We start from the raw sequence: 15,766 nt of genomic DNA, 5'->3' as shown, positions 1-15,766 counted from the left end.
CCAACCCAATCTAGTCCCACCTGCCAGCACCCGGCCAATATCCCTCCAAACCCTTCCTATTCATATACCCATCCAAATGCCTCTTAAATGCTGCAATTGTACCAGCCTCTACCACATCCTCTGGCAGCTCATTCCCCACACGTACCATCTTTTAAAAAACGTTTCCCTGTAGGTCTTTTTTTTTTATATCTTTTCCCTCTCACCCTAAACCTATGCCCTCTAGTTCTGGACTCCCTGACCCCAGGGAAAATACTTTATTTATCCTATCCATGCCCCTCAGTTACATTTTGTTCCTCGTTAAATATTTTTGTAAATAACTAATTACAATGTCCTGTCTGTGTAATTTAATAGAAACAAGTACATATTACAATCACTAGTTCAAAGCTAAGACAGCAAATGCTGACCTAAAATTTAGTACGTTTCACATAACATCCCACAGTCAGGAATGTCAAAGCAAATTAAATACCATGCTACCCAAGGAAGGCATGTCCATTTATACCACAGATGTCTTAGTGTAAACCAAGAGCTGAATGGAAAGCCTTGAAGCCAAGTTATCTTTTTAAAGCTTGACATTATTTCCCATTACTCTTCTATCTTGATATCCACTTCTACCTAGAACCTCTCTCTACAATCAGGCATTTTGCCATTTGCTTAATGTTGCCCAGTGGCAAACAGTCACCTTAGACTGGTTTAAGGTGATTTTTTTGATACTTTGTCATCTACATACATTTATTATGACTCCTTGTAAGGGAGTGGATTGGTAACAGTAAATGGGTTCGGGTGCTTCAAGCTTATAATTGTTTTTAAACCCCTTATTCAATTAATCTTGTATGTACTTAATTTACTTTCCTATCCCTCACTATTGTTCTCATTCATCATAAATCCCCACTAGTTTTTTTTCTGCACTCTTTGCAAATGGTCATGTCCACCATTATTTTTCCAAGCTCTATTCTCTGTCCCTCCTCGATCAACTTATTCTAGCAGTAATCAGGACTACAAAGAGAAGCAGTCAACTTTATTTTAATAAATTCTGAAATCATTGGTAGTAATCTCCTACAATGTTAGTTTACAAATTTTCATAGCAACTGAATTAAAGCTTGAGAAAAGCAAATCAAATATGGCTGCTAACCACAGTTACAAATCCAGTAATTTGAGTACAATATACATCATTCAAAATATCTTCAGTTCACAAATGTTAGGATTCAGTATGAAGAAAACTTAGTCCCTCCATCGATGTCCACAGTCTGGATTGCAGCACTTGTAAAATGTAGTCATGGGTTCATCTGCAGACCTGGTTTGTATTTGCATGAAATACGCTCTAGGGTGTTCACATTTGGGACAGGCTTCTACATAAACACATGGGAAAGAAAAAGTTGGATAGTTGTAAGACTGAGGTCAACACTGTACACTTGTTGCACATGAATTGCATGTAATGTGTAAGTAGTTTTATCACAGTGAACAATAAAGCTCTTCCTAATCTACTTCACTGACCAGATTCCACATTCAGTATCTTGCATTCATAAGCACCTTTCAGGATGCAAAATGAAACACCCGGCCAGACTATATTAGGGCAGCAAGATGACATCTGAAAGGGAAGCCAATTGGGTAATGGGTGACAGTGCATAAGTTGGTTAGAGAATATTTATAAAAGATACAAAGGAGTGAAATAAGGGATTTGAAATGAGGCTGAGGATTTAAAAGTCAAGGCTTTGCTTAACTCAGCAAAAAGTACAGGTAAGCTCAGCTAAAGTCCTTTGAACTTTTTTCTTTTTAGTTTTACAGCAGTTTAGACAGCAGGGCAGTCATATGTTCCTCTTGCAGGATGTGGAAGCTCGGGGACTTGCATTGTCCCTGACAACTAGCATGGACAAGTCCCACAGACTTAATCAGATATCCCAACCTAATCTAATCCTTTATTTACCTATCCATGCCCCTCATGATTTCATAAACCTCTAAGGTGACCCCTTAGCCTCCCTGTAGCTCAAATCCTCTAACCCTGGCAACATCCTTATAAACCTTTTGTGAACCCTTTCAAGTTTCACATCTTTCCAATTGGAAGGAGACCAGAATTGCATGCAATCTTCCAACAGTGACCTAACCGATGTCCTGTACAGCCGCTTCATGCCCTCCCAACTCCTGTACTCAATACTCTGACCAATAAAGGAAAGCATACCAAACACCTTCTTCACTATCCTATCTACCTGAGACTCTATTTTCAAGGAACTGTGAACTTGCACTCCAAGGTCTCTTTGTTCAGCAACACTACCTCAGACCTTCCCATTAAGTGTATAGGTCATGCTCTGATTTGCTTTTTCAGAATGCAAATTAAACTCCATCTGCCACTTCTCAGCCCATTGACCCATCTGATCAAGGTTCTGTTGTAATCTGAGGTAACCTCCTTCATTGTCCACTACACCTCCAATAGTAGCCAGATCGATGGCACTATGATTGGCTCTGGTGTAGAATAGGAAATGGTAAAGGTAAACAGGACTTTAGGAGACTCTATGGTTAGGGGGACAAATAGGAGAATGTGGCTGCAGAGAGAATCCAGGATGGTGTTGCCTCCCAGGTGTCTGGGTCCAAGATGTCTCCATGGCTGCAGAATGTTCTCAAGTGGGAGGGTGAACAGCCAGGAATCATTGTGCACCTTGACACAAATGACATAGGTAGAAATAGGGATGAAATCCTGCAGAGTGATTTATAGAGAGCTAGAAAAAAGTATAACGTCTGTAGTAGGTAGCCACTTGAGAAAATTCTGAGGGATAAGATATACATGCATTTGGAAAGACAGGGTTTGATAAAGAGTAGTCAGCATAGCTTTGCGAGTGGGAGATCATGCCTCACAAAGTCGTTAGAGTTCTTTGATGATTGCCAGGAAGGTTGACGGGGGCAGGGCGGTAGTCTGTATGGATTTCAGTAAGGCCTTTAATCAGGTTTCACACTATGCTGCTCTGGAAGGTTAGATCACATGGAGGAGCTTGCAAATTGGCTTGATAGTAAAAAGCAAAGGGTAATACTGGAAGGATGCTTATCAGACTGAAGACCTATCACTAGTGGAGTGCCTCAGGGGTCGATGCTGGGTCCATTGCTGTTTGTTATCTATATCAATGATTTGGATGAGAATGTACAAGGCATGATTAGTAAGTTTGCAGATTACACTGAAATAGGTGGTATCGTGGACACTAAGGAAGGTTATCAGAGATTAATCAGCCGGGGAAGTAGACCAAGGAATGGAGAATGATATAGATAAGTTTGAGGTCTTGCATTTTGGAAAGTAAAATCAAGGTAGGAGTTTCATGGTGAATGGAAAAGCCTTAAGGAGTGTAGTGGAGCAGAGGGATCTTAGAGTTCAGGTACACAGTTCGCAAAGCGGAGTCACAGGTGGACAGGGCAGTGAAGATTACTTTTGGCACATTAGTCAGGGCACTGACTAATGAAGACCAATGAAGTTGGGAAGTTATGTTGCAGGACATCGGTGAGGCTGCACATGGAGTACTGTGTTCAATTTTGGTCACCTCCAACCATAGGATGGATGTTATTAAACTGGAAAGACTGCAGAAGAAATTTACAAGGACGTTGTCTGCACACAAAGGTGTGAATTTAAAGGGAGAGGTTGGATAAGCTAGGACTTTTCCTTTAGAGCATAGGAGACTGAGTGGAGAACCTTATAGAGGTGCATAAGATCATGAGAGGCATGGATAGAGTGAATGCACTCAAACTGATACCTTAGTCTGAATCAAGGGCGAGAGGGCAAGAGGAGAAAGAATAAATGGGAACCTGAGGGGCAACTTTTACACAGAGGGTGGTACATACATGGCCTGTCTCCATGCTGTAGGATTCTGACTGTCACAGTAAAACATGACTGCAGCAACTTTGAAAGAGTCTTCCCCCCCCTGCCAAAAACTGGGATGAGTGTGGCTGGCAAGGCCAGCATTTATTGTCCACCTATAATTACCCCAGGGAAGGCAGTGGTGAGCAGTTATGGCACCACTGCAGATCACATGGGCTATATTAACCACAGATGTGGTATTGATGAAATAATCCCCAGTCAGGGTGGTGAGTGGCTAGAAGAACTTGCAGGTGGTGTTTCTATGCATCTACTGCCCATGGCGGTACGGACCATAGGTTTGCAAGTGCTAACGAAGAAGCCAAGGGCAGTTAACTGTAGTGTACCTTTTAAACACACTGTTGCCACTGAGCATTGGCGATGGATAATGAATATTTGTGGTAATAAAATGGAGTCGAGACAATCAAATCGGCTACTTTTACCTAAATGTGTTATTGGAGCTTTACGCAGAGGAGAGTATTTCATCACACTCCTAACCTCTGACTTGTAGATGGTGGACAGATATTGGAGAGTTACTCACTGCAGAATTCCTAGCCCAGTTCAGTATTTGGTCAATGGCTATTCCTAAGACACTGATCGCCTGTGATAGTATCTCCCCTCCCCACCGCCTAAACTCGAACTTCTTATTTTATTTAAAGACAAGTGTAAGGTGTTGTGTTCCAATTGAGATTCAACTGGTCCACCACTAGACTTGAAGCAAATCAACTGTCCCATTATAACAGCATCTCAAACCCACCCTTGGCAAAGGCAAATTCAGCAAAACAATCTTCTCATGTGCCATCTCCAGTCCATGAGAAAGGATCACCAAAAGGAACAGTCTAGCATCGGTGTGAGAGAGAGAGAGAGCTGTATCTAGCAGCTTCAACAGCAAACTCCAAAACCCAACTGAAAGCAAAACTAAAACCCCGAATCTGTGTGAACCTGACTCCACCCATTCATGCTTCTAAACACGCAAGGTGCTTAAAGCCGTTTATTCGCTGCTTCTGAAGCAGATCTTCCTGCAGCACTGTGGCAAAACCTCTCCAAGACAAAGAGCACCAACACAAATGCAATTTAATATTAAAGGTAAACAGTAGACAGTCCCTTGTTGGAGATGGTTATTGACACATTTGTGTAGTGTGAATATTATTTGCCACTTATTATCCCAGATCTGAACACTGCCCAGTTCTTTACATATATGAACACAGGCTACTTCAGTATCTGACAAGTTGCAAATTGGTGTTGAATGTTGTGTGATCGTCAGCAAATAACCTTTCTTCTGACCTTATAATGGAGAGAAGGTCAATGATGAAAGAACTGCAGGTAGTTCAGTCTCTACAGTGGTAAAGTCCCACCCTATGAATCAGAAGGTCTGTGTTCAAATTACACCTACTCCACATGTATGGCCTAACATCTCTGAAAGAATAATAGCATCCATCCTGTGGAACGCCAATACCCTAGGACTGAGATGATGTGCCTTCAACAAGCTACTAAATTAAATATTATTTAATTTCAGATAGTTGCCAGGGATAGACTTGGAGTTGGTGCCTCAGGAATAAAGTGGGAACAAAATACCATGGCTTCCCAGTGTTTAACAGGAGAAAATTTATGCTTTGCCATTACTGGATGTTGGGTATAAGCACTCTGATAATTTGGTATCAGTGCAGGGGTTGAGACATGATGAGATGGAGGAGCGTTGAGACATGATGAGATGGAGGAGCGTTGAGACATGATGAGATGGAGGAGCTGGGTGTCATGAACATATTACATTACATTACAGTGTGGAAACAGCCCTTCGGCCCAACAAGTCCACACCGACCCGCCAAAGCGTAACCCACCCATACTCCTCCATTTGCACCTTACCTAACACTATGGGCAATTTAGCATGGCCAATTCACCTGACCTGCACATCTTTGGACTGTGGGAGGAAACCAGAGCACCCGGAGGAAACCCACACAGACATGGGGAGAACGTGCAAACTCCACACAGTCGCCTGAGGCAGGAATTGAACCTGGGTCTCTGGCGCTGCGAGGCAGCAATGCTAACCACTGTGCCATCGTGCCGCCCAAAACATACATGTGAAAGCAATTACTGTGCCAACATGAAGCTAGATGTTAAGGAGGATAGGTCTAATAAAACACCTTTGGGCAACACTCGAGTGGAAGCAAGAAACCATTGTAAATGATATTTTGGCTACGATTGGACAAAGTGATGGTAACAGGCAGCTGGACAGAGGTAAGGATTTGGAGGGTGCCGTCATTAAGCTTCAAAGAACACAGAAAATTCGAACACAGGAACAGGCCCTTCGGCCCTCCAAGCCTGTGCCGATCCAGATCCTCTATCTAAACCTGCCGCCTATTTTCTAAGGATCTGTATCCCTTTGCTCCCTGCCCATTCATGTATCTGTCTAGACACATCTTAAATGATGCTATCGTACCTGAGCCTACCACCTCCACTGGCAACCACCAGGCACCCATCACCCCCTGCGTAAAGAATTTTCCACACATATCTCCCTTAAACTTTTGCCCTCTCACTTTGAACTCATGACCCCTAGTAACTGAGTCCCCCACTCTGCGGAAAAAGCTTCTTGCTATCCACCCTGTCTACATCCCTCGTGATACTGTAGACCTCAATCAGGTCCCCTTCAACCTCTGTCTTTTTAATGAAAATAATCCTAATCTACTCAACCTCTCTTCATAGTTAGCACCCTCCATAGCAGGCAACATCCTGGTGAACCTCCCCAAAACATCCACATCCTTTTGGTAATGTGGCAACTAGAACTGTTCGCAGTATACCAAATGTGGCTGAACCAAAGTCTTATACAACTGTAACCTGACCTGCCAACTCTCGTACTCAATACCCCGTTCGATGAAGGAAAGCATGCCGTGTGCCTTCTTGACCACACCACAGACCTGCATTGCCACTTTCAGGGAACAATGGACCGGAACACCCAGATCTCTCTATACATCAATTTGCCCCAGGACTTTTCCATTTATTGTATAGTTCACTTTTGAATTGGATCTTGAAAAATGCACTACCTCGCATTTACCCAGATTAAAGACCATCTGCCATTTCTCCACTCAACTCTCCAATCTATGTGTATTCTGCTGTATTCTCTGACAGTCCCCTTCACCATCTGCTACTCCAATCTTAGTGTTCTGCAAACTTGCTAATCAGACCAGCTTTACCTCCCTCCAGATCATTTATGTATATCACAAACAACAGTGGCCCCAGCACAGATCCCTGTGGAACACCACTAGTCACAGTTCTCCATTTTGAAGAACTCCTTTCCACTACTACGTCTCCTGCTCCCAGCCAGTTCTCTATCCATCTAGCTAGAACACCCTGGACCCCATGAGACTTCACTTTCTCCATTAGCCTACCATGGGGAACCTTATCAAATGCCTTACTGAAGTCCATGTTTATGACATCTATAGCCATTCCCTCAATCAACTTTGTCACTTCCTCAAAGAATTCTACTAAATTGGTAAGACATGACCTTCCCTGCACAAAACCATGCTGCCTATCACTGATCAGCCCATTTTCTTCCAATTGGGAATTGATCCTATCCCTCAGTATCTTTTCCAGCAGTTTCCCTACCACTGACGTCAAGCTCTCCGGTCTATAATTACCTGGAGTATCCCTGCTACTTTCTTAAACAAGGGGGCAACATTAGCAATTCTCCAGTCCTCCGGGACCTCACCCATGTTCGAGGATGCTGCAAAGCTAAGGCACGAGCTATTTACTCTCTAGCCTCCCTCAGTAACCTGGGATAGATCCCATCCGGACCTGGGGACTTGTCCACCTTAGAATACCCAACACTTCCTCCCTCCTTATACCGACTTGACCTAGAGTAATCAAACATCTATCCCTAACCTCAACATCCTAATCTCCCTTCAGTGAATACCGATACAAAGTACTCATTAAGAATCTCATCCATTTTCTCTGACTCCACGCATAATTTTCCTCCTTTGTCCTTGAGTGGCCAACACTTTCTCTAGTTACCCTCTTGCTCATTATATACAAATACAAGACTTTGGGATTTTCCTTAACCCTGCTCGCTAAGGATATCTCATGACCCCCTTTAGCCGTTTTAATTTCTCATTTCAGATGGGCCCTACATTCCCGATATCCTTCCAAAGCTTCGCCTGTCTTTAGTTGCTTAGACCTTATGTATGCTTCCATTTTCGTCTTAGTTAATCTCATAATTTCACCAGTCATCCATGGTTCCCTAATCTTGCCATTTCCATCCCTCATTTTCACAGGAACATGTCTCTCCTGAACTCTAATTTATCTCTCTTTAAAAACCTCCCACATATCGAATGTATATTTATCTTTAAACAAGTGCTTCTAATCCACATTCCCCAGCTCCTGCTGAATTTTGCTATAGTTGGCCTTCTCCCAGTTTTGCACTCTTCTTTAAGGACCACTCTTGTCTTTGTCCATGAGTATTCTAAAACTTACAGAACTGTGATCATTATTTCCAAAGCAATGCCCTACTGAAACTTCAACCACCCGACTGGGCTCATTCCCCAACTCCAGGTCCAATATGGCCCTTTTCAGAGTTGGACTATTTACATTACTGCTCTAAAACAACCCTTCTGGATGCTCCTTACAAATTCTGTTTGATCTAGACCTCTAACACTAAATGAATCCCAGTCAATGTTGAGAAAAATTAAAATCTCCTTTCACCAGTACCCTGTTGCTCCTACATCTTTCCATGATCTGTTTACATATTTGCACCTATATCTCACGCTCATTGTTAGGAGGCCTATAGCATAGCCTCAACATTTTTACCACACCCTTCCTATTTCTGAGCTCTGCCCATATTGTCTCACTGCTCGAGTCCTCCATAGTGCCCTCCCACAGCACAGCTGTGATATCTTCTACAACCAGTAATGCAACTCCTCCAACCCTTTTACCTCCCTCTCTATCCCGCCTGAAGCATCGATATCCTGGGACATTTAATTGCCAATCATGCCGTTCCCTCAACCAAGTCTCAGTAATAGCAATAACATACTCCCAGGTACTAATCCAAGCCCTAAGTTCATCTGCCTTACCTTCTACATTTCTCACATTAAAACAAATGCACCTCAGACCACCTGTCCCTTTGCGTTCATCATCTGCTCCCTGTCTACTATTCCCCTTAGTCACGCTGACTTCATTATCTAGTTCCTTACAGGCTTTAGTTACTGCCTCCTTACTGTCCATGAACCTCATTTGGTTCCCACCCCCCCCTGCCACATTAGTTTAAACCCCCCCCCCCCCACCAACAGCATTTAAAAGCACCCCCAAGGACATTGGTTCCAGTCCAGCCCAGGCGTAGATCATCCAATTTGTAATAGTCCCACCTCCCCCAGAACTGGTCCCAATGTCTCAAAAATCTGAAACCACCCCTCCTTCAATTTCTACCTTCAAACTTACTCAAACTAGCTTCTACAGCCTCTGCGGTAGAGAATTCCAAAGTTCACAACTCTCTTGAGAAAACCAATTTTCCTCGACTTAGGCCTACTTGGCATCCGCCTTATTTTTAAACTGTACTCCTCGGTTCTAAATATGTTAACCAGAGGAGCCATCTTAGCCGCATCTACCTTGTGTCTCTTTTTTTTTTACTACTTTGGAAATTCCAATTTTCATTCTTCGAAACTCTACAGAATACAGGCCCTGTTTTCCCAATCTTTCTTCAGTGGATGGTCTTGCCAGCCCAGGAAGAAATCTGGTGAACCTTTGTTGCATTCCCTCTATGGCAATAAGTAAAACAACAAACAGATCTCCAGTTGCAGTCTAACCAAACTCCTATACAACTGAAGACAGACGTGACTACTCTCGTACACAAATCCTCTTGCAGTAAAGGCTAACTGTTAGCCTTCAGAGATTTCTGACCATTTAAGAAATTCACTGCACATTTGTTTGTCCTACCAAAGTGGGATTACCTCAATTTTTTTTTAAACCCTTTATGTTCCTGTCCAAACCCTCCTGAAGTTTATTGACATCTTTCTCATACATATTTCCACTCAGCATCTACAGATTTGGAAATATTACATTTGATCCCCAAATATGGTCAATAATTGGGACCCCACGTACTGAGGCTTGTGACACCCGACTACTCATAGCTTGCCAACACTGCAAAAACACATTTATTCCTACACTCTGCTTTTAGTCTGTTAGTTAATCATTAAATCATGCCAGTACATTACTTCCTATCTCATGTTTTAATTTCTCTAACTAGTTTCCTGTGGGGGACTGTTGTACTCGGTTACCAGCAATGCTTCCTTCCAATTCGAGTTACCGCTCAGGTTCCTATCCCGAGAAGTTAGCTTAAACCCATCCTCCAACAACACGAGCAAATCTCCATGGTGATATTAGTCCCAGTCTACGAAGGTGCAACACATTCAGCTTATACAGGTGCCAACTGCTCCAAAGCCAGGCCCAATTCCTCAGAAATCTGACGCTCTCCCTCCTACACCAGGTCTCCAGTTACGTATTCAATTGATCAATCCCCCCCGTCCTTATGCTCACTAGCACATGCAGGGAGTTACCTTGAGATTACTGCTCAAAGTCCTGATTTAATTTACTTAATTCCCTGAGATCTGCTTTCAAGACCTCATTCTTCCTCCTACCTATATCACTGGTGCCAATGTAGACCAGAATGTCTGGCTAATCCCCCACTGTCAGAGGATGTCCTGAGTAAAACTATGCCAGTAGGTAATGTGCCATGCTGGCGTCATGTTTCATGCTACAGAAATGCCTGTCTGATCCGCATGACAATGACAATAACCTATTACTATTGTTCTTCCATTCTTCTTCTTCCTCTCTGTACAGCCGAGTCGCTTGGGGTGCCATGGGCTTGGCTCAGATTGCACTTCCTCAAGGAACCACATCCTTACCAGTTTTCAAAGTGGAATACCAATTAGAAAGCACAATAGATCCAGGGGACTCCTGCACTACCTGCTTGGTTTTCTCAATCTGGCTGGGAGTCACCCATTCCCTCTCTGCCAGTAACACTTGTAAAATCTACGTGCTATCCTTAATAGTCTTCTTTTTCACAAATGCACAAGTGATTCCAACCACTGCTCAAGTTCCAAAGCCCAGAGTTCAAATTGGCTCAGCTGTGATACGTTGTGCAGATGTTCTGTGTCTGACACACATGGAATGTCCATGGCTTCATAGTTATAGCAGAAAGCACATTCCACATGGCCCTTCTAACTTGCCATCCTGTAATTCTAAAACCTATTTGTTACCTTTAAAGTACAGATGCACTACAATAAACTAACAGGCTACGTCTCAGAAAGAGAGACAAGAATTCTGGAGACTTAAACATAAAAAACTAAATAAACTAAATATTTAAAAAGATTGGCAATACTGACCAAACCTACTCCCCCATCAGATGCTTTCCCTGCACTCTCAACATCTAGATGTTGAGACTTGATTTCTGAGAGTAAACTTTAATTAATGCAGGTCTTTTCCGCTCTGCTCCGAATTCCCACCTTGAACCAAGTTCTCAGTTACATACTCTATCTCAAGTCTCACTCTGGTGAAGGCTCTCTAACCCCGACCTTGCAGCTTACTCTGACCATATGCTTTGAACAAGCTCTTCTCACATAGAGACAACTGATGAAGTCTCTTGTTTCTCTGAACTTCCTGCTCCAGTAATCAACACTAAATTCATGATGGGCATTAGGTAAGTTTTTTATTCTGAACTTTTATTCAATTCAGGTTTTACCATCTGCCATGGTGGGTCTCAAACTCACTTGTGAGGGTGCCGGATGACTAATCCGGGCTGATCTAATTGTAACCTCAAATCCACCTAGCTGTAACCCCCTTGCTTAGCAATAATCTATCTCTTTTCAGGAACAGGCTTCCAAAGACCATGATCCTCTGTGACTCACTATCAGTGCATTGTAGACTTGAAGCCAAACTCCCTCCCTTGGTATTAAATTCCCCTTACAGTCAATGGTAACCTACTATTAGTTTCTCTTTGAGCTAGGACCATAAGATATAGGCACAGAATTAGGCCATTTGGTCAAGTTGTCTCTAGCATTTGTTCATGGCTGATAGGTTTCTCAAACCCATTCTCCTGCCTTCTCCCTGGAATCCTTAGTCCCCTTACTAGTCAAGAACTTATCTCTGTCTGAAATATAATCGACGATATGGCCTCCACAGACCTCTGCAGCAGTGAGTTCCACAGATTCACCACTGGCTGAAGAAATTCCTCATCTCAGATCAAAGATCCCTTCACTTTGGGGCTGTGTCCTTGAATCCTAGTCTTTCCTACTCTGAAACATCTTTTCCATATCCACTCTATCCAGGCCTCTCGGTATTCTGTAAGTTTCAATGAGAACCCTCCTCATCCTGCGAAACTCCATCGAGTACAGACCCAGAGTCCTCAACCGCTCCTTATATGACAAGACCTTCCCCAGCATCATTCTTGTAAACCTCCAGTAGACTCCCTCCGAGACCAGCACATCCTTTCTTAGATACAGGGCCAAAAACTGCTCACAATATTCCAAACATGGTCTCACCAGTGCCTTATACAGCACAACTCTGCTCTTGTATTCTAGCCCTCTTGAAATGAATGCTAACATCGCATTTGCCTTCCTAACTGCCAGGTGAACCTACATGTTAACCATCAGAATCCTGAAGCAGGACTCCCAAGTTTCTTTGGGCTTCATATTTTGAAGACTTTCTCCATTTAGTAAATAGTCTACACCTCTACTCTTCCTACTAAAGTGCATACCCTCACACTCTCCTACATTGTCTGTGTTTGACCACTTCTTTGCCCACTCTCCTTGTGTCTCCAAGTCCTTTTGCAATTTCCCACTTCCTCAACACTCCCTGTCCCTTCACCTATCTTTGTGTCATCTGCAAACTTAGCAACATTGCCCTCAGTTCCTTCATCCAGATCGTTAAAGTGAATGGCTGTGATCCCAACACTGACCCCTGTGGAACTCCACTAGTCACCAGCTACCATCACATAAAAGACACCCCTTATATCAACTTCCTTTCTTCTGCCAGTCAGTCAATCCTCTACCCAATATCCCTCAAGTCCCTTAAAAATTCTCTGGCCTCAATATACTTAATGACACAGCCCTCTGTAGCAAAGAATTCAACGGATTCACCACCTTCAGAAAAAACTTACTCATCTGCCTTAATTGCATGACCCCTCATTTCGAGATAACGTCCTCTGGTCCCACACACTCCCCACAGGGGGAAGACAAACTTTCTGCATCTACCTTGTCAAGCCTCTTAAGAATCTTATATGTTTCAATAATGTCACCCCTCATTCCCCTAAATTCAAAAAAGCACTGACCTAACCTAGTCAACCTGTCCCAGGCAACATACTCTCAGAAGGAGAGGCTGAATTATCAGTTTTGAAACAGCCTGTCAGAGTAGCTCCGAGAGCAATTCAGAGTTATTTCTGTATGGGGAAGACACTGGTGCCTGCAGTGTCACCAACATCTGGCTGGGCTGCTGGGAAATCCATGGGATCTCTCTTGACCTGTCTGATCCGCAGTTGGGTACATTCTGTGTGGTGTCCAACCACTATTTGACTCTAAACTTACATTTCTCTCACATTAATTATCACTGTTAAAGATGCATACATGTTATGGACTGTTTTACTTTCCTAAGGTTACCTCAAAGTACAATGGGATCTTGATCTATTCCTAATGAAGGGCTTTTGCCTACAACGTCGATTTTCCTGCTCCTCAGATGTTGCCTGACCTGCTGTGCTTTTCCAGCACCACACTGATCTAAACTCTTGATCATATGCGCCAATGGGCTGAGAAGTGGCAGATGGAGTTTAATTTAGATAAATGTGAACTGCTGCATTTTGTGAAAGCAAATCTTAGCAGGACTTATACACTTAATGGTAAGGTCCTCGGGAGTGTCGTTTAACAAAGAGACCTTGGAGTGCAGGTTCATAACTTGAAAAGTAGAGTCACAGGTAGAGAGAATAGTGAAGGCGGCTTTTGGTATGCTTCCCTTTACTGGTCAGAGCATTGAGTATAGGAGTTAGGATGTCATGTTCTGGCTGTACAGGACATTGGTTAGGCCATTTTTGGAATATTACGTGCAATTCTGGTCTCTTTCCTATTGGAAGGATGTTCTGAAACTTGAAAGGGTTCAGAAAAGATTTACAAGGATGTTGCCAGAGTTGGAGGATTTGAGCTATAGGGAGAGACCGAATAGGCTGGGGCTGTTTTCCCTGGGGCATTGAAGACCGAGGGGTTTATAAAATCATGAGGGGCATGGATAGGATAAATAGACAAAGTCTTTTCCCTGGAATGGGGGAGTCCAGAATTAGAGGGTATGGGTTTAGGGTGAGAGTGGAAAGATATAAAAGGGACCGTTTTCACACAGAGGGTGGTACGTGTATGGAATGAGCTGCCAGAGGAAGCGGAGGAGGCTGGTACAATTGCATTATTTAAAAGGCATCTGGATGGGTATATGAATAGGAAGGGTTTGGAAGGATATGGGCCAAATGCTGAAAAATAGGACTAGATTGGGTTAGGATATCTGGTCGGCATGGACGATTCAGACCGAAGGGTCTGTTTCTGTGCTGTGCATCTCTATGACTATGACTCTATGATCTGCCTGTTTCTAAGATTTAGAGAGCTAGTAACCAAAATGTCCAAAAATGTTTACTACATTGGAATCATGCTCGGGTAGAAAAGATCAAATTCACAGGGAGCTGATATGAGCCTGGAAGAACCATTTAGTGTGGGCCACAGAAAGTGTGTCTCCAGAAAAATTATAAAGGAACTTATTTCCCGGGGGTAAGAATGAAATCAAAATGTTGAAGAAATTCACATCTGACAGTTTCTGCAGAGAGTAAAATGGTAAGAATTCAAGTCTACATGACTCTTCTTCAGAACTGAAGGTGGCTGGAAAAGTGATAGTTGTTACGTTATTGAAAATGAGACAGAAGGAACAAGTCAGAAAAGCTGTCCAGAATAAAAGATGAAGCGAATGTGCATGGAAGGAGAGAAAAGGTACAGATAAAGTGTCGGTCTTAATGGTAATGGTAAATGGAAATGATCCAGGTATCTCCAGCACGGGTTTTAGTTCAGCTCTACAGCATCTGCAGTACTTTGCATTAACTCCAGTGGCCCCAGTATCACTTTGAATTGATCCTGGGAATATTTAATGCCTACATGAAGGATAGTGTAAAGTATATGTTTGAAGTGTGTTTTTTTTCCTGCATTGCACTCCACTCTGTGGGTTAAGGGACAAGTTGTGTACAAAGAGATGTTTAATTAAGTAACTTCACTCATTTCTTACAATACACGTTTTAAAATGTAAAATCTCAATGCATCATTCTCTGAGCAATAAACTAGAATTTTAAATTATCTTTTAAAAGCTATAGATCTCTATAGGCAATGTTACACCATGACAACAACATATTATAATACAATAACTGGTATTCACCATCCACATCTTGCATGTGACCACAAGTTGTTTTGATTCTTACCTGCAGTAGAGTCAACATTTTCCCAAGCAGCAGCTCCACCTAACACATCATCAACTTCTTTCAGCTTGGGATATTTTCTGTTTGTCACCTTCAATACAAAGAAAACATTATGTGTTACTTAGCGTACAAGGAGGTACTGAGTTCAAGGAAGTTAAGTTCAAAGGAGAGCGCCTTGAGCAGAGTCATTAAATCATTGATTTCTAATTTACATTAGTCTCCAAAACTCTACATATTTAAGCCAATCACCACTCATTAAGATATGATCATCAACAATGTACGAACAATTTTAATAAATAGATGCAATAATAAAACACACTCTCCATCACTTACTCACACACATTTTTCCCACTGCTCTCTGCTCATTACTTTCTCACTTCCCCACCTTCCCTACATCCAACTCTCTCTTCACCCTGTCACCTCTCTCTTCTACACTTTCCTGCCCAGCTCTGCTTTCCAACCCACTCCAC

The 15,766-nt window shown here is 42.7% G+C and overlaps 1 protein-coding gene across 1 annotated transcript in view; it reads right to left on the bottom strand.

The window, feature by feature from the left end:
- Window positions 1–1,000: 1,000 nt before the first annotated feature.
- polr3k (polymerase (RNA) III (DNA directed) polypeptide K) overlaps window positions 1,001–15,766 on the bottom strand; it is a 28,160-nt gene continuing 13,394 nt past the window's right edge. The window contains exons 2-3 of the mRNA XM_043711133.1: window positions 15,300–15,387; window positions 1,001–1,346 (exon numbers count right to left, since the gene is read on the bottom strand). Of these exons, the coding sequence (XP_043567068.1) occupies window positions 1,219–1,346; window positions 15,300–15,387 (216 nt within the window). The 3' untranslated portion in view covers window positions 1,001–1,218. The remainder of the gene's footprint in view (window positions 1,347–15,299; window positions 15,388–15,766) is intronic.

The sequence above is a fragment of the Chiloscyllium plagiosum genome, chromosome 21 (genome assembly GCF_004010195.1).
Source record: "Chiloscyllium plagiosum isolate BGI_BamShark_2017 chromosome 21, ASM401019v2, whole genome shotgun sequence".
Classification (NCBI taxonomy): Eukaryota; Metazoa; Chordata; class Chondrichthyes; order Orectolobiformes; family Hemiscylliidae; genus Chiloscyllium; species Chiloscyllium plagiosum.
This window is presented reverse-complemented; position numbering and strand designations above follow the sequence as displayed.